The following is a 25,155-nucleotide window of genomic DNA, read 5'->3' as shown; positions in this document are numbered from 1 at the left end:
GCCAAAATACAGCAACTCTCCTCTTTTTTTAAATTACATTTTAAATTTTATAGCGTCCTAAGGCCTCTTGCCTCTCCTTCTGTCCCATTTTGACAATCAGGAAGAGCAGAGGAAATAAACGTGGTAGAAACATCATTCCGTGTACTTGCGTATCAGTGGGATTTGTGGAGAGGCAGGGTAGGTTGAAATTATGGGCTTTTGTAACACTGAATTCGGAGACTAAAGTGTGGTCAAACGGTCCCTGCGTTGCCCACAGAGAGGCTTACTGATTATAACAGAATGAAATACAATTGCAAAACCCTTCTTGAAAAAAAAGAATTTAAAAAAATACAAGGAACACGGGCTTTAGACTCTGGCAAATGTGGACCTAAGTCTCTGCCACTTTCAGCTGCGGACCTCGGGCAAGTCCCTCTGTTGTTCTAACCTCTGTTTGCCTCTCTGTAAAATGGGAGTGACCACAGGCAACCACACGGGATTGTTGGGAGAGAGGGAGGGTGAGGCAGGTTCATTAAAGACACCCACTCCCCCGGCATTGCCTCGGGTACAGGGCTTTGGGACCCCAGCTGGCCTAAGGAAAGCAGGACATTTTTATGTCAGGAAAAGAATTTGAAGCACACTCTGATTTGAACCCTTTGCTGGGTATGGAATCGGTCGAGGTCAGGGCCGCCTGGCACCTGGCACTTCGAGGTTCATGCTAGGACAAGAGTATTAGTTTCCTACCACCACTATCACAAAGTACCACAAACTTAGGGACTTCAAACAACACAAATGGATCTTCTGACAGGTCTGGAGGTCAGAATTCTAAAGTTAGCGGGTCAGTAGGTCTGTGTTTCTTCTGGAAGCTACAGGGGAGAATCCAGTGCCTTGTCTTTTTCAGCTGCTAGAGGCACATGCATGCCTTGGCTCAGCCCGTTCCTTGTATCACTCCAGCCTCTTGCTCTGTCATCATGTGTCTCACTACTCCCTCTAACCCTCCGCCTTCCCTCTTCTTGGGGCCCTCGTAATTACTTTGGATCCAACCAGGTAATCCAGGAAAATCTCCCTATCTCAAGATCCATAATTTGACACCTGCAAAGTCCCTTTTAGCATGGAAGCTAATACGTCCTCAGGTTCTGGGATGCTGATGTGGACGTCTCTGTGGGCCATTGTTCAGCCGCCACCCCAGGCAGTCTGTTTTTTCAGGAGACCATCAAACAGCCCCTTATGGTGCCCCTGAGCCCAGCCCAAAGGGTGAAGAGCAGGACGGCTCTGGGCACGCTGTCCTAGACAGTCTTTTAAAAACGCTCAGCCTGGTCCTGGAACTTCTTGGGTTGTCTGGATTTGACAGCCGGGCCGGGTAGACTCTGCCTCCCACGTGGGAGTTTGTCTTCCCTGGGCGTTGTAAGCTCCTGCAAGATAGGGGCCCGCCTTCCATTTTATTTTTATTACTTGAGGCAAAAACAGTCTTTTATATAATGCTTACAAGCCTGGGCTTTGGAGTCTGTCAGCTGGCTGCACGACTGGGTACACAAGCTTAGCAGGTGACCGTGATCCTCGGTTTTCCACATCTGTAAAATGCAGACAACATCATGTAGCACTGCATGCGTCAGCCAGGGCTGCCTTAGCAAAGTACCACAGACCGGGGGGCTTAGACGACAGAAATGTATTTTCTTACACGTCTGGAAGCTAAAAGTCTGGGATGCAGGTGTTGGCAGGGTTGATTTATTCAGAGGTCTTTCCTGCTGTGTCTTCATGTGGTCCTCCCTCTGGATTTCCTTTTTCTTTTTTTTTTTTTTTGGCCACGCTGCGAGACATGCAGGATCTTAGTTTCCCAACCAGGGATGGAACCCGTGCCCCCTGCGGATTCTTAACCACTGGACCGCCAGGGAATTCCCCAGATTCCCTCTTCTTATAAGACACCAGTCACATGGCATTAGAGCCCCCCCCCCAGGAACCTCATATTAACTGAATTACCTCTTTAAAGGCCCTATCCCCAAATACAGTCCCATTCTGAGGTCCTGGGAATTAGGGCTACAAAATGTGAATTTGTGGGGCGAGACACGACTCAGCCCATGACAACCACCCGCCTTCAAGAGCTGCTTGGGAACGAAATGCACTAAAGCCTGTAGAGAAGAGTCATAAGGATGGTGCCTGGCACTTGTAAATAGTCAGTGAACGAAACATTGTATTAGACAAGTGTATTCGTTTCCTACCACCACTATCACAAAGTGATACTGCTGCTGTTATTCTTTCTCAAGGAAGTTAGCCAGCACTCCCTCCCACCCCTTTCTATATCTGCTATAAAATAGTTCACATGTTTATAAGAGGAAAAAAAGCCTCCTTTGCCTTCCGTTTCCTTTGGAGTTCCCTACTCAGCGTTTATTTTTATGCTCATAGCCGGGCCTAAGTACTGAGTTGCTGCCAGTCAAAAGGGATGTGTGTTGTTTGCTCCACGGTAATGGAATTTATATGCTGTAAAAGGAAGCTGCTTATCTCTTTGAAATGCTCATTATCAAGGCATGCCTGAGTCACCTTCTTCAGTGCACCAATGCTGGCTTTGAGTTTCACAGACCACTTTTGGTTGGCTCTTGCCCTTTCACTGCTGGGATCTAGAGTTTTGTCCTTCATAGAAGAATTGAGAAAATGAGTCTCGCATTGACAGATCCCTGTCGCCCAGCTGGCACTAGGACTTCTGCTGGAGAGACTCTTGGCCCTCTAAGGAGGAAGTGAAGGGCTTTGCACTAGGTGGATCCAGATACTCACCTATATCAAAAGACTTGTGCCAGAATAGTCAGAGCAGCTTTAATCATCATACCTCAAAACATCCCAAATATCCATCGACAAGTCAGGCGAAAAACAAATGGAATAATGATGAACGATAAAAAGGAACAAATTATTGATACACACAGCATAGACGAAGCTCAGAAATATGCTGAGTGAAAAGAAGCAGATGCAAAAATGCACACACTGTGTGATTTCACTTATACGAAGTTCTAGAACTGTGAAAGCTAAACTATGGTGATCGAAACCAGATCAGCGATCGGCTAGGTAGTGATTGGCTGGAAGGGGGATAGGAGACACTTCTGTAGGTGACAGAAATGTTCTGTGTCCCGACCGGGGCGGGGTGGGGGGGCGGTTACATGGACATACATATTTATAACTCATTCAGCTGTACATTTTAAATGGATGCATTTTATTGCTTGTAAATGAAACTTCAATTTTTTTCTTTAAAAAGCAATCAACAAATAAAACAACATCCAACCAAATAGAAGAAAAGTAATCTCATCAATTTCACAGCCCATGAAATTAGAAAAAGAGACATTTGACTACATTTTTCGTATTTGCATATGTTTATCTCACAGGCTATTTCTAATTCACTGATGGATGTGGAATGTGCCCATTTTTGAGCAGAGGACCTGTCTCTTTATCTGGTTGGTTCTCAGGAGGGATGCTTACCTCCCCTGTCTACAAACTTGTGGAAATAAAGGTGTGATGCACAGAGGGAGTGAATGCATCGTTTCCCGGACACCAAGAATAGTCTAGAAACTTTCATGAGTTTCTACAGGACAGAAATCAGATGTGATTGTTTTGATCCAGAGCAGGGAAAACTTCCATCCAGAGCACCTGTAGGAAGGGATGAAGGTGGAGATGGGTGCACTTGAGGGATGTCCTGGGTCCTGGAGGAGATCTCAGAGCTTCCAGCACAGAATCAGAGGGTGTGGTATGTGAGTCGGGTGGTGGGGAAGGAGTTATCAGGGTCATTCATCAAAGGACCCTGTTTGCGCCTCGGACATCTATTGCTCTGTAACTAGCCACCCAACTTAGTAGTGTGAAATAACAACCATTTAATTCTCAGTAAGTCTGTGCTCCAGGAACTTGGACAGATCCCAGGAGGGATGGCTTGTCTCTGTTCTGCAGTGTCTATGGGAACACTGGAAATACTAGGAAATACTAGGGATATGCAGTGTCACTGGAAATACTGTACTGGCTGGAGGTGACCTGAATGGCTAGGAATCATCTGGAAGATTCCTGGACGGGGTGACTTGAGGCTGGGCTCAGCTGGAACCGTCACCTGGAGAACCTGCCTGTGCCGCCCCCCCGCCCTGCCACCACGTGGCTGGGGCCTCCTCACACCATGGCAGCTCCAGGGCCTCAGATGACTTTCCCGGCAGCTCAGGGCTCTGAAAATAAAGCAGACACTCTATGGCCTCTTGTGACCTATCCACTTCCGTTGTACTCTGTTGGTCAGAAAGCCACAAGCCCACTGGATTCACAAGGAGGGGTCGTAGAACTCCAGCTCCTGATGAGAGGCGTGTCCAAGAACTTGTGACCATGTTTGAAAACCACCCTAACCCTAAAACAAGTGAACCAGTTGGCCCTTTCCCATCTCCATCAACTGACTACTGGCTTTCCCAAGGCAGAACCAGAAAAATGGTCTTTAAAGCAGGGGAAGATCTGTCTAGGGAGAATTGTGACTTCTGCTACAGTAGTTTGTGACTGAGAACGCCAAGTCTGAACTAACACTGGACCTTTACAATGTCCAGAATTATAGAAGACTCACCAAGTAGTAGTCAGGTGAACACACTCAGGTATTACATCTCCTCTTTGGGGCCCTACAACACTGACCACACACCCTAAAGTGAAGCTTGCCTACCTGCATACCCTATGTACCTTCATAGAGCTAGCAATCAGCTCTCCCATTTAGAGGAACTGGGGGAAGTAGGCCCATTCACCTGCAAAGAAGACTCAGGCTAGTTGTCATATGACTTGGCTGTTAGTTCATAAGTATGATCAAGCCTCCAAAGACCATCAGGCATTTAAGGATCTTTCCCAAAGGAAGGATCAAAATGGACAAACAGAACAGCTGTCCCTCAAGTGACTAAAGATAATTCAGGTGACAGAAATGAACTTTAAAAAATGTAATTTGTATCCTCATGAGTTTCACAAGGATATTGAAGCCACAAAACCAGAACAGGCTGGTATTTAAAAGGTGTGGGGCTAGGCAATCAATTAAAAGGTAAAAAGAAATTGTTTTTAAAAACTTTTTTCAAGATTTTGCTTTTTTTTTCTTTTACATTATGGTTTATCACAAGACATTGAATATAATTCCCTGTGCTATACAGAAGGACCTTGTTGTTTATCTATTTTATATATAGTAGTTTGTATCTACTAATCCCAAACTCCTAATTTATCCCTCCCCCCCTTGTTTTTAAAAATTTCAATGTGATTCCAAAATGTTAAGAATATGAAAAGGACTAAAATAATAAAATTGATATACTGCTGACCAGAACAGACTTGAGAGACACAGGAATCATTCAGAGTAGGAAGAAAAAGTGTTGGGAAATATGACAGAAAAATTAAGAAACATGGAAGATCAATCTGGGGGCTCCAGTATGAAATCTAACTGGAGTTCCAGAAGAAGAGAGAGCAGAAATTGGAAAGGAAGTCAACAAATATACAATAGTAGGAAATTTCCTCTCAACAGAAGGCAAACATACATCCACATATTGAAAGAGCTGACACAGTGGCAGACACAAAGAATGAAAGTAAACTTGTGCTTAGAAACATCTGCATGAAATGTTGAAACATCCAGCCAAAGATCCTAAAATTTTCAGAAAGGAAATAGGTCATGTACAAAGGAATGGAATTGGACTAACTTCAGACTTCAACTGGCAACACTGAATGCCAGAAGACAACAGAACTATACTTTGAATGTTAGGAAAGATCATGAAGTTGGACTGAAAATTCTATAGTTAGCTAAACAAACAATCAAATGGGAGATCAAATAAAAATATTTTCTAGCAAAAGCTTCAGAATTTTACCTCTCACTTAACCTTTTTTAGGAAGATGCTTAAGAATGTGCTCCAGCAAAATAAGGGTAAAATCTAAAAAAGAAGTTGGCAAAATCGACACAGAAGTCCAATGAAAAGACATCCTAAAAAGCCGGCTGAGCAAGCAAATCTACAAAGGAAATGCTACAAATTTTCAAAGAAAGAGGGTTCTAAGTTCTCCAAGAAGATGAATGGAATTAATTGCAAGTCATATAAAAAAAATGTAAGTGTCTTCACATGCTGGTAATATGGGGAAGAAGGCACATGTTGAGTCTCCCAACAAGGAAAGAAATATAGTTTCCAACTCCAAGACAAAAAAATCTATGCAAGAAATGTACCGTGAATATATGGTGCAAACTAAAATATGGAATAGTTGTTTTTTAAGAATGATGTTTAAGGTAATAGATTCTACTTTATCCTGACTAAAGAACATTATCTTTTGAATGGCAAGTGGGTCGTGGCATTGACCCACAAGAAAAAATTACCTCCTGAGCACACTCTTTGAGTGGGAGTATTCACTTACTAGTAGTAATAATGTGACTGCTATTTATTGTTTTTCTACATTTAGACTCAACCTTTAGATAAAACATAGACAACTAAAAGATGGTGATAGACTAGAATGTAAATGTTTTTAACGTTGACAACATAAAAATCGAGTTATACCTGAGAGAAGTTTAGAGCGTAAAAGGTGGGATGAGGAGGTGGCTGAAGGGGGGATGTGAACGCTCTTGCTCTACCTAATGTGGAATGAAGAAGCACTTCCAAAAGCTAATGGAATGTGAAATAGAGGAAAAAACCTTCAGATATATATTAGCCCAAATAATAATAATATGCCTTTCAAATATTAAGAGAATAAGGGGATGTAAGGAAAGATATAAATGAGTTAATCTTTATTTTTCATAGTGGGATTCAATAGATGATATCTAAAATGGATAAATCTAGAAAGAGCTATTATGATCCTTTTATTTGGCATTAGGAAATAAGAACAAAACAACTAAAAATGAAAATAATTAAAAGTGTACACTGCTGGCAAGAAGGAGGGGTGAGGAAGCTGTTTTTCCTTGTAGACCCTTAAGTACTTATCTAATTTTTTTGTGCAATTTAATTTTCTTAATATGGAGATAAAGTCATTAAGATAACCCCTAGAAGAACTAACTCAAGTATACAGGCGAGGAGGAGGAGGAACAAGGGAGTACAGAAACACCAAGAATAGCTGTCTCTTATTACATAGGCTTTAATCAGATTTCTAAACCTGTTACATAGATCAATGCTTTTGATCCTCATAATAACCCTGGAGGGGGATGCTGTTATTAGCCCCATTTTGAAGATGGTAAAGCTGAGGCACAGACGTAATAGCTTGCCCACAGTCGTATGCCTGGGAGTGTGAGGGCTGGGATTTGAGCTTAGAGACTCTGGCCAGGGGTCCTGGTCTTCACCATCTGCCCTACTGCTTTTCTCATGTTTCATAGTGAGAGGTCAATAGAAACCAATATATAGAGATAGTAGCAAATTAGTTGGTATTAGTTTTGTGACACCTAAAATAACCCAAAGCAGAAATGTTTAGAATGGTTACCTTTGGGGAGTGAGACGGGGGTGAAGGGCAAGGGCAGGCAGAAGGTTTTTATTTTCACACACAGTTGTACTGCTTGATTTTTTTAAACCATAATCATCACTTTTATATTTGAAAGTTTATCTTACACAAGACCTACAAATTTCAGTGGATTATTAATTGAAAATCAGATAGAAATAGGAAGAAGTTTATGGAAACAGTGTATAACCCTTCTGTCTCCCAAGACTGGCAGTAATTTGTAGAAGTGTGCATGACGTAGGCATCCAAATGCATCCTTAGGAAATTCGATTTAAATATTTTGGGCCTTCCCTGGTGGTCCAGTGGTTAAGACTTTGCCTTCCACTGCAGCGGGTGTGGGTTTGATCCCTGGTCAGGGAGCTAAGACCCCACATGCCTCGGGGCCAAAAAACCCAAAAGAAACGTGAAACAGAAGCAATATTGTAACAAATTCAATAAAGACTTTAAAAATGGTCCACATCAAAAAAAATTTTTTTAATAAACATTTTATTAAGTATTTGTTTCATTTGAAGGGAACTATATTAAAACTTTCTTGCTAATACTTCTATCCAACTTTAAGGCTCCAGACAGTGATTAGACTTTATCAGTCTTGTGACTTAGTAAAAGTGAAGCTATATGACCTTTGAGACCAGCTCATAAAAGGCTATGCAGCTTCTGCCTGTTCTCTTGGGACACTTACATTTGGAGCCCAGAGCCCTCATTTAAGTGGTCTAACTGCCCCGAGGCTGCCACGCTGTGAGGAAGCCCCAGCCACAGGGAGAGACCATTGGCAGGTTAGGCCAGTAGCCCTAGCTGGGAACCCAGTTGACAGCCACCATCAGCCACCAGCCCCGCCAGTGAACAAAACTTCCCGTGATTCCAGCTCCCGGCCTTTGAGTCTTTGCAGCTAGAAGTGACACCCAGCAATTCCACACTTCTTCTTTTATCCTGATGTGACTCTCAAGGTAAATTTTTATTCTAAATCTAAAAGAGATATTAAAACAGAGCTACTTTATAAGCAGACTGATGGATGGCAACACTGCTAGTGTGTGGGCTCTGAAATATTCGTAAGGAATAGGTAAAATCTATTGTTATTTCTCAAAATCTCATACACGTAGGTGGGGTTTCCTTCTGCGTTGTGTGGGACAGGGGATGCCTGGTAGTTTCTCATTTCTGATTATCTGGACATCCTTCAGCCTAACAGGTGGTAGCAGGACGGGGCAGTGGTCTCAACCCCTGCTGGCTGTTAGGAATCACCTGGGAAGCTTTGAAAAATCCCAGTGGCCCAGCCAGAGCCTGGCTCAGCTAACTCAGCATCTCCGGGGGTGGGACCCAGGCATGAGTGTTTCCTGAAACTTCCAGGTGATTCCAGCGTACAGCCACAGTTGAGAGTCTGATTCAAAAGGCCTGGGGTGGGCCCAGGAATCTATTATCAAACAGACCCAGGTCATTCTTATGATCAGCTAAGTTGAATAATCCCTGGCAAAGGGGTAACTGTGTGGGCTCCGCAGGTATTCAGACCTGGTTCAAGGTGTGGCTCAATCACTTTCAAACTCCGACCCTTGGGCAGATTATGTAACCTTGCTTAGCCTTGGTTGACTCATCTGTAAAATGTCAGGAGTAAAAGATTGGAAGGAAAAAGGCAGGTAAAGCGCTTGGTGCAGCGTTTGGCACATAAGAACCAACGTTTAAATGTTGGCTGTTAAGGAAGGGGCTCCATCGCGGGCCATGACCTCCCGGGAAACAGCCCAATCCCGGGTCCCTGAAGGCCCCAGATCGTTCAGAGAGGCTTTTTCTTTCCTGGGAACGAGACAGGGCGCTCCAGGTAAAGCCACTCTTTGTTCCTAATGCCTCCATGGACGACCTTCCTCTCAGCCCGGAATCTTAGGGTCTTCTCAGACATTTTTGCATGGATCCTTGCACACTGCTGAGGGGCTGGTGTGGGTAACAATGGTCATTCCAGGTGGAGACGTGAAGTGAGGAGGAGCACAGGCCGTGAAGGGCGAGGCTGGGGAGAAGCTCAGGCCTGCAGGCCGTGCATTGGGAAGAGAGTCAGGGGACGGAGAGGAGGCACAGATGGAGGGCCGAGGTCCCACGCCCACCCCAGCCCACCTCATGTCTCCTTTTCCTCCAGACAGGACAAGCACCGTATCCTTACTGCATTACTTTCCACACCGCATTGGATTACACTTCTGATCCTGGGAACAGCTAAGGCACTCACTGCTCTCCATTTACAAGGTCATTTGCAAAGTGAAATTAACAAAATTCTTAGATAACCTCTCCCCTTGATTTTGGCTAAAAACTAGTCCGCTCTTTGGGGAAGGGGCTTTTCTCAGCTGGCACGTTTTACTGGCTGCCTGAGCCTCTGCTTCACTGCTTAAGGCAGATCAAGTCTAGATGTGTTTTGATGTTACCGTATTTTAATCCTCAAGATCTTTAATGCAGGGGGACGTTATCTTCCAAGCATCCATTAAAGAAACCTTCTTGTGTTCAGTTTTCCGTGGCTGCGGAATTGATTCATGGGTGTCCTGTTCTCCCTACCCTGAGTCTCAGAAAGTACCTAAAATAAATTGCCTGATGGATCGACTGGGGCCGGATGAGCCACACAGACGCAGCAACCGGTATTTCTTGGTATGAAAATATCACTGCACACCCCCGAGATCAGAGTGTGACCCTGAGTCCACACCTGAGAGGGGACAAGTGCTTCCTTTCCAACCTGGCGCTCCCACGGTGGCGGCCACCCACGTTTCCTTTGGACACAGAATAGGTCAGATGAGCTCCCGATATGACGCAAGCTCCAACCCTTGTCAAACAGTAGGTAGAAAGCTTCGTTTTAAAGTACACGATCCACATTTCCTGTCCTCTGTAACTTGATGAAGCCAGAGAAATGTGGATCCTTCCAGGTATGAAACGGACCCTTCCAAATCCATATCCAAGCCTGTGGACTGGAAGGTAGCTGTCTCTCCTGTCTTTCCATCCCCCTTTGCCTCCAGCATTTTAATTTCCAGAGAGACTAGAAGGAAATGGAGCGTCTTCCCCTTATGCTTACATTATCGGTTTTCTGACAGCATGGAAAACATCATGTGGTAATGTAAACACCAAATGCTAATGTAATAATGTACTTTTAGCCAGGTTCTTACTTCCAGAAGCTTCAACTCAAATACACGGTCTTAGCTGTCTGATTACTGAACTCACATGATATGTATTAACTTCCTTTTCTATCAGCACTTCAAAGGCAGAGAAGCCCCACCCCGTTTTGGAGACCCTCGTCCCACCAGACTGTGTTACAGATCGGGACAGTGAAATGATCCCTCAAGCTTGACATTGTCCTTTTAGGCTTCATAATTGATCAAATGAGGAAATATTTGCCTCCTATGTGTATCTGGCTACTAACTCAAATGGTATAAAGTTAAAAATAAATTCAGCACCACTGATTTGGATTTCTTTATATCGTCTTTTCAGTAGGTCAAGTACGAGAGCTTGGGAGGGAGCAGGAATGTTCTGGCCTGGTTTGTACCAAGGGGTGGTTTCCCCCAACATCTGAAGCGGGGTTGGTGATAGAAATTGATGGAGTAGGAAACCCCATGCAAGCGATGTTTCTAGTTTGCACCTGCAACTCAGACACACCCAGTTGCTCTCTGGCGCAAAGAGCCTAAGTGGCGACCCATGCCCACTGCATCCTGTCCAGACCCCCCACCCCAGGGTGAGGGCCGCGGGCCCCAGTCTCTTGCTGTTTATACCGCAAGGTCACAGGTGTGACTCAGATTCCAAAATTCTCCTTCCCCTAAGCCAGCGCTTCTCACACCGTAATGCACATGTGGGTCCCCCGGCGGTCTTGTTAAGAGGCAGATTCGGGTGCAGCGGGTCTAGAGTGGGGCCTGAGAGCTGCAGTCCTAACAGGCTGTCCCGACCACACTTGGGTATTTAGCTGAGACAGCACTAAGCTGTGGAGGGAGCATCTCCTCAGTCCTCAGAGGAACGACTTCCACTCAGCACTTACGGGGCTGAGATAAGAGATTGCATGTTGTAGGAGCCACGTTAATTCTTCCAGGAAAACTCTAAATGTAGCCAAGTTCCTCTCTGTGATAATGGATGAAACAGAAAGCACACATAATGGAAATCCACAGACAGCCCCAAACAGTGTTTTTGCTGTTAGCTTCAACCTCCTCCCGCTAAGTTCTCATCGGCACAGCCAGGATGGACAGAGAGCCACCTTACCTCCGGTCCCCCTTCTGGTGGAGGGACAAGTAATTAAATGTCAAAAATCCAGGGACTGAGAAAGGGCAGAACCTCAGGGCTTCTGTTGCCAAAAACTAGATTAAGGGGCCTATGAACTTGGATGAGAAAAAAATGCATCTTTCTTTTTGCTAACCACTTCTATTTACCATTTCACTTCATTATTCATGAGGAACAGACCATGGTAACGTGAGCTGGGATTTTGTCTCCAATAGACACGTAAGCTGTTTTCATGCTATGTTACAGTTACTGCAGGTACTCCAGACCCTTCCCACTGATCACTACACTTAAACAACTGATTTCTTACAATAAGGAAGTTTACTGGCTCTTGTTACTAGAGAGGCATGTATCACGATAGCTTCAGTTCTCAATGTTTTGATAACTGGATTTCAGTGAATCGGTTTCTTTTTAGTTCTTTGTTATTTATTTTTTGCCTTTTAATACACAGTTCTGAAAAGGGGTCCAGTGAGTGCAAAGGAACACGTAGCACAGAATGTTTAGAACTCTGAGCGCAGCGTTGGTTGTAAAGAAATGGCCGCTGGTGTGTTCAGCATTGTCAAGGCTAATTAAAATAATTCTTCTGGATTAGGGATCACAAATGCCTGTCCTGGCAGCGCCCAGGTATACAGAATAGGTGAGTGAAGGGGTCAGGTCTGAGGACATTAGTAGCAGAAAGGAAGGACTACATGGCAGCTGACTCTTGCCTTTGCAGCTGAGGGACATAGAGGGAAGGGGAGGGGACAGTGAGGGCTGAAGGATGCACATCCACCTAAAAAGGGCTCTGCTGACAGCTCCACGGTGGCACGAGAATAACCCCCTGTTGCCAGGTCTTCAGGCTTTTTTCAAGAGAAGGCAAAAGTCTTGGTGAGGTAGAAATCTCCCCCAAAATTGTAATGAACATGTGGGCAATTACTGCAATTAACAAGAAACAAAGGGAAAAAAAAAAAAAAACTCTGAGCAAGCCAAATGGCCGGAATAAAACAGCAGTCAATATCCAGCATAAGTAGACAATGTAGAAGAGGTTCAGCTTTCCCCTCATCTTAAGAATATTTATTCCAAAATCACTAAACTTCCAATTTTGTGCTTATCCAAAGAAAGTCAAAATAGTTATTTTAACCAATGCCCAAAATCTAATACCTAGGGTTACCAGATTTCACATAACAAAGGGCATCCAGTTAAATTTCCATTTTCAGATAAGCAACAAATATATTTTCAGTATATTCTTCCAGGTGATATTTGAGATCATACTTTTAAGTTAGTTATCGTTTACTTGAAATTCAAATTCAGCTGGGTGTCCTGTATTTTTTCTGGCAACTTTACTAATAAGCCAACTCCAAGTGTGATGGAGTGGTTACTGTTAAAATAAATACGTAAAATTCACGTTAACAACTAACCTTGTAATTGCATTTTTGTTTTGTTTGAATAAGATTTTTATTGAAGTACCATGTAGATTCAGAAAAGTGCACAGCAGTACACAGAAGTACATCATAAGTACAGCTCAATGACTTTTCACAACTGAGCACACCCCAGTCACCAGGACCTGATCAAGAAAGAGAAGAGTCCTGGCCTCCAGGAGCCCCTCGTGCCCTTTCAGACGCTACCCCCGGCCCCAGGGGAACACTATTCCAGACTTAAAACAGCATAGTTAATATGCTCTGCTTTAGAACTTTATGTAAATGGGATTTTTTTTTTTTTTTTTTTTTTTTACTGATGTGTACTTGATTTACAATGTTGTGTTAGTTTCAGGTGTACAGCAAAGTGATTCAGTTGTACATATGTATATATTTATTCTTTTTCAGATTCTTTTCCTTTGTAGGTTATTACAAAATATTGAGTATAGTTCCCTGTGCTATACAGTAGGTTGGTGGGTTATCTATTTTATATATAGTATTGTGTGTATGTTAATCCCAAACTCCTAATCTATCCCTCCCCCCCTTTCCCCTTTGGCAACCATAAGTTTGTTTTCTATGTCTGTGTGTGTATGTTAATCCCAAACTCCTAATTTATCCCTCCCCCCCTTTCCCCTTTGGCAACCATAAGTTTGTTTTCTATGTCTGTGGGTCTGTTTCTGTTTTATAAGTAAGTTCATTTGTATCACCTTTTTAGATTCCACACATGAGCAATATCATATGATGTTTGTCTTTCTCTGTCTAACTTACTTCCCTTTCTATGATAATCTCTAGGTCCATCCCCATTGCTGCAAATGGCATTATTTCATTCTTTTTTTATGGCTGAGTAGTACCACTCCTGGGCATATATCTGGAGAAAACTATAATTTGAAAAGATACATGCACCCCAGTGTTCACTGCAGCACTATTTGCAATAGCCAAGACATGGAAGCAACCTAAGTGTCCACTGGCAGATGAATGGATAAAGATGTGGTGTATATACGAGTTGTATTTTTAGGCTTACAAAACTCTGCGTGTGTGTGTGTGTGTGTATTTGTGTGTGCGTGTGTGTGTGTGTGTGTAGGAATGCTTACTCTGATTATTGGATTATTATGTAAATCCACGTTTAGGGTTAAAGCAGACACTGTTGGTGCCCCACTCATGACCCTCACCTTTACCGTTTCCGTTCCCACTGGCCTGACTTCCCCCTGCCAGAACCTGCGTTTCTCTGTCTGAGGGCCCTCCTTGGCCAGGGAATCAACACTCCAGGTGCAGCCCTGAAGCAATGACTGGTGGGAGTAGGTGAATAAATACCCCAACTCCCTCTCCCCTTGGATGAGACAGGAGAGAGGCATGTTCTCCAGGGTCCCCCAGAGCACCCCACCAGGATGGTGCCCCAGTCTCCTGCTGTGACTTGCTTATTACCTTTTCATTACCTGCCTCACTTCCCCCAGCAGCGTTTCCTAGTATCACCTCCCAAATAAACCATATGCACTCCAATCCTTGCCTCAGGCTCTGCTTCTGGGTAAATCCAAGCTAACATGTCCACTTACATGAAATTACCCTAAATGCCCTACTTTTATTCAGCAAACTTGTACCTAGTGCTGGTCCCTAGAGTTGGCACAGCAATACCTGGCAGTGAGTGCAGACCCCACACCTGGTCCTAGGTGACTAGGCAAAGGGCTCCAGGAGCACAGCCGGTGCAGTCCTCCCCTAAGACTGAACCGACCCCCCTTAATTCTGATGTGTGCGAGAACAGTCTGAGCTACCAAGTTTTGAAGGCCTAGCAGGCAGCACTTACATCCAGCGTGAAAACTCCTGCACCTAATGTTTTGAATGATTGAGAAGGCACTTCTGCATCCCAGGCACTTCAGGTCATTAGAGCATCTGTGGTTACTGTTCAGCTTGATCAATGAAGAGCATTTGGGAGACTACTATATGCCTGTACGGTCCTGATGTGGCCTTGTTTTTATTTAAATGTATCTCCAGTAGCAGCTTGTTTACTTGTCATTTGTCTTCCTTAAGTAAAACTAGAGCTCACAATGGGTTTTCTTAGAAAAATTAAAATTTAAAATATGAATTCATTTTCTCTTCCTGTTTGCAAAGATTAATAAGAGGACATTCACTGTATTTTGCAAAAGCTTATTATTGTCTTTTTACACAACCTATTTTTTTAAATTTTATTTTATTTACTTATTTATACAGCAGGTTCTTATTAGTTATCAATTTTATACATGTTAGTGTATATATGTCAATCCCAATTATCACGACCTATTACTGTCCATTCTCGGCAGTAAATTTCCAGAAAGCAGGAGCCATTTGTATTTCGGTGACTTTTCCCAGGATCGAAGTGTTTTGAAAGTGTACTTGAATAAGGAACAGACTGTAGTGCCAAGACCTCTCCCTCACCTGCTCTGACCCCTAGCACCACTGGTCACCCTCATACCATGTGGGGGACACCCCAGAGCCCCCATCCCTGCTCCACATCGCATGGCTGTCTTTCCTGAGATAAGAATTGGCTGTAGGAACTGTGTCAGTTCAAAAGCTTGGAACAAAACTCATGTTATGATTTTCAAATCCCTTTTCCATGAAATTTGTGTGAAATAACATTTCTCTGAAGTGATAGCAGTTTTATGTTTTATGTCATGTAACTATTATGGTGTTCTGACTGCTTCAATGGCTTTTTAAAAAGGCAAAGTGCTCACAAGTTGAGGGTAGTTGTTCCTTTTAAAATGTGTCTGCAATGTCAAATTCCATTCTCCATCAAGAAAAATCATAAATATTAAATCATATTATATATGCTAGCTATCCATGTGTATGTGTGTATATTACCATATATATCAATAGCTGTATATGGATTTGCAATACAAATCCATATACAGAAAATATATAGTTTTATCATGAATAATTAATTTTACCCTCCTGGAAGGAGTGAGAATTCCAGATTATCACTCAACATTTGAATAAAGGAGAAGGTATTTTCCTCTGTTTTGGAAGTGTGGATTGTTTTTTTTTTTCTTTTCTCCTCATGCCACTCTGAAGCTAACTGAAATTATAAGAAGGAAACTGAAGCTGCATATTCAATAGAAAAAGAGTGAAATGCACTCCAGAAATAGAAAAGAAATATCAAGATGAAATTCCAGCTGGGAGGGATTCCTAGAGCTATAGGGGAAAACAGAGCCTCTGGCTTTAATTTATGGAGGAGTCTGCCGGCGGATGGCCTCTTATAATCTGTGCCATCTGTATTATTGATTAATGAGGTCAAGGGCAGCATTACTCACTGTTGGTTCTCACCCAGGACCCCTGTTCACTTTGCAAAGTGCTCAGAAAGCACTGTCTTCTCATCACCATCTCCCCGGCTCTGGGTTGGGTGACGCCTGCCAAAAGATGCCAAAGAGCCTCCCTCCCATGTTGATGCAGGGGTGCTGACAGATCCCTCCCTGCCAACGAATGAGTCATATGGTTGCTGGCCTCTTCTCGAGATAAAAGCCCCTTCACCAAGAAGCAAAGAGAGTGGCTTAGACCCAAGCATCAGTGTATCCACATCTGTGGAAAAGTAAAATATTCCATCAGCAAACAATGAACTGTATTGGTGTTTTTTTTTTTTAAAAAAAAAGACTAGCTAAATGGAGTAGTTTCCCAGTTTTCTAACTGACTCTCTTCCTCCTGGAATATGTCCATACCCTGTATGGACCCTGTATCCCTGTCTGTTGTCACTGTGGTCACTCCTTCTGCCTTGATTACTTGCCCTGAGTCTCTTTAGAGCAGTATATTTTTAAATTGAGCTGTGGTATCTGCTTTTTGGTCTCTCACCTGCAACTCTTCCTTCCTTTGGCTACCATCTCTAATGCACCTGCCTTATGGCTTAATGTCATGGAGAAAAAAATATCACAAATGGGTATCTGCTTTTACCCCGCCTCTGTTTACGCATTGTAGCATAGAGTGTCAGGTCAGAGCCGTGAGACCCAGGCTTCTGGGTTAAGATCCAAGCCCCCACCCCACTGTTAGTTGTATGACCACAGGCAAGGCTTCACCTTGGTCAGGTCCAGATTTCTGGCCAATGAGGGTGACACTGCCCACCTTTTTGGGTTGCTGTAGGATTGAATGAAATAACCCTTCCAGTCCTCTTGTTTGCAGGAAGTGTCAGGTAAATCTTCACTACTGTGGTGAGTAGTGGTCTCAGAAAGGGAAGGTAGAGGTGGACATGAGGTCATGGTCACAGCTTTCACTATAGATACTGCAGAATCAACGATGCTTTAATTCCTTCTAGAGTGTGGAGAAAAATTACTCCCTAATTTGCCGCCTTATTTGTCCTCCAGTTCATTGCTTCTATAGAAAAAATTGGTTTTGCATAAATAGACTCACAGACATAGAAAACAAACTTATGGTTACCAAAGGGGAAAGTGAGGGGAGGGATGAGTTAGGAATTTGGGATTAACAGATACACACGACTATATATAAAATAAACAACAAGGACCTGCTTATAACACAGGGAACTATATTCAATACCTTGCAATAACCTGTAATGAAGAAGAATCTGAAAAAGAATATATATGTGTGTGTGTATATATATATGTATATATGTATATGTGTATATATATATATATATATTTATATATATATAACTGAATCACTTTGCTCTACACCTGAAACATTGTAAATCAACTATACTTCAATTTAAAATTTTTTTAATAAATAAATAAATTTTAAAAAAATTGGTTTTGGTAAATGTAGGCTCTGAATCTGGAGCTGAAATTTGGAGATAGTCTATACATTGAAAACTATTCTATTTATAAAGAGATAAAATAGATCACTATCCATGCAGATTTGACATCTAGGCTCAGCGTGAGGTGCACTTCTTGCAGGAGTAAATCTAAGTGGATAACTTGTATTATACTTTCTTATTTTAGTTTTTATTTTCATTAAAGTTATACACACAGAGCTTAAAGAGGCAACCACTTCCAGAAGGCTTATTATGAAAGACAGCCACCTTCCCGTCCCACCCTTCAGAAGCAGCTACTTTCCACTAGTTTGGTTGTTCCTGACACTTGCTCAGTGTCTCCAAATAACGTGCTTCTATGGCAGTTACTTGACTTTTCAGTTTGCAGAATGCCCCATGGCTTCACAGTAGTGTGGAAGAGGAAGGTTAAGGTCTCTTTCAGCCCTGCCCACCCCGACTGCCCAGCCCTCTGTCTTACCCAAACAATTACACCATAAATTTGCTTAGACAGTAATTTATGCTGTGTTTATTGTGACTATGTGACCACTGTTTATAGCTGAGCCAATAATGGGTAATGATTCATCTTCCTTTCCTGCACAACTCTGTGTTTTCCCCATGGTTTAGGACTGTCTTTTTTGTTGTTGTTCGTTTGCTGAGGTATCTATGCTCTGTTCCCAGAGATCTCCAGTCTCCTTTCCGTGGGTTCAGAATCATAAGATTTTCCATCAGTTTTGTCCTTCTGGCATCATTTCGTCTGCGTCTTCTGACCTGCTGCAAAAGTTTCATCTTGGAATCTCCTTTTACCATCATTTTGGAATCTTCCTTCACCACCATTCTGGAAATCTTCTTCGCTTATTACGATAGATTTGTATTGTTTGGTTTAATGGTTTATTGTAACATAATTCTCTGTAACAATTGTTTTACTCCCTGATTTTAGTGGAGCACATCCTCCAGTAGCTTTCTGGGAAAAGATACGTAGGAATTACATTTTTTTCGAGATAATTAAACTTTTATTTTTAGTCTTCTCTCACTCTTAATGAACAATTTGGTTGAGTGTAGAATTCCAGGTTGAAATCATTTTCCCTTCTAATCTTGAAGGCATTCCTCCATTGTCTTCTAGCTTCCAGTGCTTTGGTTGAGAAATAAAATGTCATTCTGGTTTTGATCCTTTGTCTATATTCCCGTTTTTCTCTCTTTGGTAGTTTCTAGGACCATTTTTTGGTCCTGGTATTTTTGAAAATTCACAGTGACATGCATTGGTGTGCATCAGTTTGTCCTTTGTGCTGGAAAATGCACATCTTTCTGGGAATTTTTAATTATTCATTTGATTATTTCCTCGCCTCCTTTTTCTGGAACTTCTCTTCTTTAAATGCCAGGTCTCCTGTTTCTGATAAGGTGAGGGATGTGCAGTCACTGGTCTGCTTGAAGAGAGGGAGGAGGTTTGGGATTGAATTCTTAAACAGTCTCACAGTCATCCTGTTTTCAGGCCACACTTACCATCACTTCTAGAGCTTGGCCCACTGCCAGCTGAATGACCAACTGTTCTTCTGCTTTCAGCCTCCAAAATGTCATTGCTCTTATCAGCTCTTCTATTCTCCTTTCCTCCCAGGTTTATGTCTTGTTAAAAAACAAAACAAAACAGTCCTTTTGCTGTTACCCTGTTACAGTGCAACAAGAAAGAGCAAAGGTACTGGTATGTGTTCAATCTGCCATCTTTAATTAAAAGCCCAAGTGATTTTTTTAAGAAAATTCAGGATTGATATTTGCCACATGTTTTAAGTCCATTAGCCTAACTATAATAAATTTTAAAATATTCACCACGTTTTATGACCTGATGGAAAATGAACAGTCTAGTCCAATTTGTTCTGTTCCGTAGACAGTAAGTGATGGTCACAGGTTCTAAGAGTATACGGTCCAAGGAGAGTTGATAAAAGGGTAAAGTTTGTTCTAAAGTGATTCTCGTGGCACAAGTTCTTTTCTTGACAACCCTGTCATCTGTAACTTAGATCTGCAAATACACATCCAAATAAGGCAAAATTAGCAACAGAAAATACCTCAGTGTCCCCACAGCAGTGGAAGAATGCGTTAATGAAAAGAAGCTGGCCTCATTATTCATTTATGGTTCTATTTAAGTCATATCTTTCATGTTATTTGAATCCAGAAAGCCCTCTCTGGTTTGACTTTGCCTGATCTTTTCTTCATAGCCGCACACAGCAGTAGGGGAGGGAAGAGGCGCCAAAGGCGGTCTTGTCCCTGGAATCCCTTTTCCTGTTGTCTTTGGTGCACTGTGTGCCTGTCATTGTCCCAGCTGAGAGGTGGCATTTGCTGTGTCCTTTTCCGTTTATGAGGCCAAGGGCAAAGGCAGCTAGAAGTGTCCTGTGGCCCTGGGGTGGCTGACACTTTTCTAGGGAGGTGGGAGGGACTGTGCGTGACAGCCCAGGAAGCAACTCCCACAGGGCACTGGGACTCTCCCAGGCTCCTTTGGGAGAGTCTGCGAAAATGGACCTACTCTGCAGAGCAGAGGAAAAATACCAGCTTTCGCTCCAAAAGAGACTGTGAAGGACTTGCAGAGGAGAAATGACTCTTCCTCCAGAGCAGGGATCTTAAGCTGGGCCCCTTCCCCTCTCTCCTCCCCCACCCCTCCCCACAGCCCCTCCTCCCACAGTGCCCAGCGGGGCCCCACCCCCGCCCCTCCTTCTGTACCAGGGGCCTCCTTCTCCTGCAGGAAGTCTGCACACAGGATGCCAAGCCTGCTTATCCTCCAGCAAGGTGTCCGCTGGTCTCAGCAGAGTCACCACATCTTTAAAGGGACAGCTCCCCACTGCTAAGATGATGTTTTCTCCAGATCAAGACGCAAATCAATCTTTAAAAAATTCTGATGAAGCCAGGGGTCAAGTGCCCACAAGGCCAGGCATATAATAGAGAGGAGAGAGGAGGGCGCGGGGAGTTGGGGGGAGACTGCAAATCAGCTGTCCGCGCCTCTTCTGAAGGGTGGCAGTTGCCCAGCCCTGGGTAGAGTGTTGACAAGGACACAGGGTCAGGTAGCTCCTCCGGTCCGCGTGGCGTTAGGGATGCTGAGGCTGGCGGGCTCCTGGGAGACATGGGACTTTGGCTCGGCTGTGCAGAACCTTCCTCAGATTGTCCGTCTACCCAGCTTTCCCTCTCCTCTGGGGGTCAGACCCCAGTCATGGCTGAGCAGCCCTCCCGGTTCCCCGGCCTACTCCTGGTCTTCTCTCCTGGGCGTCTCCCCCTAATGAAGTCCTTGCAGGTTCAACCCCATCTTGGCATCCGATTCTCAGGAGACCCAGACTGTTATGCCTAAAGACTTCAGTATATTCCTATCAACTGGCAGATGGCCTGGGTCTCCAGGACAGAGACACAAATGCTAGGTTGTGTGTCTGGGTCATCACTGGCCACAGCGCCAGGAGCCGGGCTGTCTCTCTCGCACAGTTGATGTCCTGTTTCTCACCTCCTTTCCCCTTTTCCTCCAGGTCGTGGCTCTGTCCTCCTGGTGCCTGTTGAGGGACTCCATTTACTACACGCTGTCCGTGGTCGCGCTCATCGTGGTAAGTGTGTAATGGGCACCTTGCCTGGATCCCTGGCCTCTTATCTCCCAATCATCCTTCTCAGCTCGGGGTGACGTGTGGCTCCTCCAAGTGGAGCAGGTGCGTGGAGGCGGCTACTTTGGTCACTCAGAACCCCAGCCTGATGGTCCGGTGCTCAGAGCAGGAGCTGGCTCTGGTCCCCCAGCTCCATGAGCATCCCCTGCTGTTTTCCTACGATTCCCCCGACGCTTTGCACTCACTTTCCTCATGGGCTCCTCTATAACTCCCTTCAGCATCCCTGGGTGTGGACCTTCCTTCTCCCCCTTTTACTCTGTGCACTCTCCCAGGACACGCCCTGCCCATGCCACAGTACCCGTTGCCATTACCGCCTTCACGCGGACATGCCCACACTGTGTCCCTAGCAGTGGGTAAGCAGCTCTCTACTAGACACCTTCGTGCCCCAGACCCAATGTGTCTCTACATTTAGGATGATTTCCCCAAGACTGGACCCTCCTCCTTTATTTCAGCCCCCATTCCTACCCTAGCTACCCAGCCTGGGAATGATATTAAACTGACCTTCCTTGGGGCTTCCCTGGTGGTGCAGTGGTTGCGCGTCCGCCTGCCGATGCAGGGGAACCGGGTTCGCGCCCCGGTCCGGGAAGATCCCACATGTCGCGGAGCGGCTGGACCCGTGAGCCATGGCCGCTGAGCCTGCGCGTCCGGAGCCTGTGCTCCGCAACGGGAGAGGCCACAACAGAGGAAGGCCCGCATACCACAAAAAAAAAAAAAAAAACTGACCTTCCCCCCAGCCCCCAAGATACGCATTTAGCTTCATTGTCCTGTGGATTTTCACTTTGTAAAAGTCTCCCCAGTGTGTCCCCAGTAGCCCGTTTTCCTTGAGGCTTTTTGCATCTCTGGCCTGAACTGATGAAGCTCGTTGTAGATTAATGTAACAGTAGCATCACAGCTGCCCACCCCCTCCCCCTCTACTCCCCCCCTCCCTGGTCAGTCCTCAGAGCTGTCCAAACGGTGTCTCGACAAAGAACACCTGCAAATGCCAGTCCTGTGTTTATATGATCAGTGGCTCCATGTCCTGTGGGGACAAACCCAAATCCCTTAGCTTGGCAAGCCGAGACGTCCAGGAGAAGGGCAGCAAATCAGAACAACACGTGGGAATCGGGAGACCTGGCTCCTGATTCGGGTCCCCTTCTCGCTAGCTCTGATGACCTTGGAGAAATCGGTGTCTCCAGGTCTTAGTTTCCCTACGCACAGAACGGAAATAGATCCTCTGAAGGATTTACTTAACCTGTTTACAAAGCACTTACCTGTATATTATTTAATTATAAATAATTAATTTAATTATAAATTAGATTTAATTATAAAGCTGTATATACAAATAAGTCAAAAGTGATGTTTAATACAAGACTTTCCCCAAAGGAATCAGATGGGTTAGTTAAGTCAACAGCAGCTCCAAGGGAAGAGCTTTGGGTTTACAGCCACAGCGCCCTCATTCCAGGGGCGATTGACCATCAGGAGGGCTGAGACCAGCCCCAAGGGCAGAAGTGCCCACGTTGGACTGAAAACACAGTGTGTCCGTTGAATTCCTGGTCAGCAGACTTAAGGACACCTATGAGCTCTGTGTTCTTGTACCTGTGGAAGAGGTACGATCACCCCCAGATCTAGAAGCCTCTGTTCACCCAGCCCAGACTGCTCAAACACGCTCTGCAGGATCTTTGTCCTGTGATGCCCGATCCCATACAGCTCACATGCACTCTGCTCTTCTGCTGTCAGGGTATTTTAGGATGATTTATGAAAATTACATTTTTCAAGACACGTGTTAGTGGATGGTGTCAATGAACGCAGTTCTCCATTTTACTGAATTCCAGAAGGAGGTGTCCACCCTCCTAGAGACAAGGAGATGAGCCAGAACAGTGCAGTCCAAGACCCCCTGGGAGGGACTTCCCTGGAGGTGCAGTGGTTAAGAATCCGCCTGCCAATGCAGGGGACACGGGTTTGAGCCCTGGTCCAGGAAGATCCCACGTGCCGTGGAGCAACTGAGCCCAAGAGCCACAACTACTGAAGCCCGCATGCCACAACTACTGAAGTCCGTGCGCCTAGAGCCCCTGCTCTGCAACAAGAGAAGCCACTGCAATGAGAAGCCCACGCACCACAAAGAAGAGCAGCCCCCGCTCCCCGCAACTAGAGAGAAAGCCCGCACGCAGCGATAAAGACCTGACACAGGCAAAAATAAATAAGTAAATAAATTTATACCAAAGGAAAAAAAAAACAAGACCCCCTGGGAGCACGGACTCGGCAACGTCCACGCCCGTTGGCAGATTTGCTGGCCTCGGCTTCACTCTGTTTTCACATAGACACCTCCTGGACCGTGTGTGAAATAACCTGTATTCTGTCACATTTATCTGGACGTGTTCAAGATAGAACAAATGTAATTGTCGCTAATGACGTGTGAAGAAACAAAGCGGTTTTGCAGCCTCAGGCTGTGGGCGACGCTCACCCGAGCCGAGCGGGGTCTTTGGGCAAAGCAATCACCTGCTGAGGATGAATCAGAGCTGACTCAGCTGCTCGCAGGATGCCAGAAGCTCTGTGTTCCCTCCGATGGCAACAGAGTCAAAAGCAAGTGATTCTTTGCTGTGACCTAGAGATTGGACTGTATGTTTACCGACCTGACGTCAAGGCTAGATTTTTATGATCTTGAGAAAAATTACCTTTCTCCACTGTTAGGAAGTAATGGAAAAGAGAACGTCTGGGTCCTCAGATTCTGTCCCATTTATCTGGCCGTGTTCAAGATAGAACAAATGTAATTGTCGCTAATGACGTGTGAAGAAACAAAGCGGTTTTGCAGCCTCAGGCTGTGGGCGACGCTCACCCGAGCCGAGCGGGGTCTTTGGGCAAAGCAATCACCTGCTGAGGATGAATCAGAGCTGACTCAGCTGCTCGCAGGATGCCAGAAGCTCTGTGTTCCCTCCGATGGCAACAGAGTCAAAAGCAAGTGATTCTTTGCTGTGACCTAGAGATTGGACTGTATGTTTACCGACCTGACGTCAAGGCTAGATTTTTATGATCTTGAGAAAAATTACCTTTCTCCACTGTTAGGAAGTAATGGAAAAGAGAACGTCTGGGTCCTCAGGGTTTGGTCTTGGTTCTTTCTACTTTAAGGTGAAGGAACAAAGCGGTTTTGCAGCCTCAGGCTGTGGGCGACGCTCACCCGAGCGGGGTCTTTGGACAAAGCAATCACCTGCTGAGGATGAATCAGAGCTGACTCAGCTGCTCGCAGGATGCCGGAAGCTCTGTGTTCCCTCCGATGGCAACAGAGTCAAAAGCAAGTGATTCTTTGCTGTGACCTAGAGATTGGACTGTATGTTTACCGACCTGACGTCAAGGCTAGATTTTTATGATCTTGAGAAAAATTACCTTTCTCCACTGTTAGGAAGTAATGGAAAAGAGAACGTCTGGGTCCTCAGGGTTTGGTCTTGGTTCTTTCTACTTTAAGTGGTGTTCCTCCAAATTCAGCAGCACAGGAAACGCTCAGCATGCCTCCTGGAAACATGCAAACCAGAGATTTTAATTCAGTAGATCCTGGGGTTGGACCCAGGAAGCTTCACTTCAACCAGGATCTTCCCCCGTGATTCTGATGCCAGTGGCACCCACTGCACTTGGAGAAACTCAACCTCAAATACGAGTGGACACCATTTCCTCAGATGTTCATCTGCTGCAGGCGAGGATCGTCTCGAAAGGGGAAGCATCATGGCAGCTTGGTTGTCTGGATTTCTGAGGGCTGTTCGTTCTTGCAGTCATTTTCACATGAGACTTAAAACCAGCCTGAGGGGCTTCCCTGGTGGCGCAGTGGTTGAGAGTCCGCCTGCCGATG

At 44.7% G+C, this 25,155-nt stretch overlaps 1 protein-coding gene across 1 annotated transcript in view; it reads left to right on the top strand.

Annotated features, from left to right (window-relative positions):
- SLC24A3 (solute carrier family 24 member 3) overlaps window positions 1-25,155 on the top strand; it is a 504,952-nt gene that overhangs the window by 423,154 nt on the left and 56,643 nt on the right. Inside the window, exon 7 of the mRNA XM_024123706.1 lies at window positions 21,213-21,287. Coding sequence (XP_023979474.1) covers window positions 21,213-21,287 — 75 coding nt within the window. The remainder of the gene's footprint in view (window positions 1-21,212; window positions 21,288-25,155) is intronic.

Source organism: Physeter macrocephalus, chromosome 14 (genome assembly GCF_002837175.3).
Source record: "Physeter macrocephalus isolate SW-GA chromosome 14, ASM283717v5, whole genome shotgun sequence".
In the NCBI taxonomy this organism is placed as follows: domain Eukaryota; kingdom Metazoa; phylum Chordata; class Mammalia; order Artiodactyla; family Physeteridae; genus Physeter; species Physeter macrocephalus.
The sequence above is the reverse complement of the archived record's forward strand: the minus strand, read 5'-3'. Positions and strand labels throughout refer to the sequence as shown.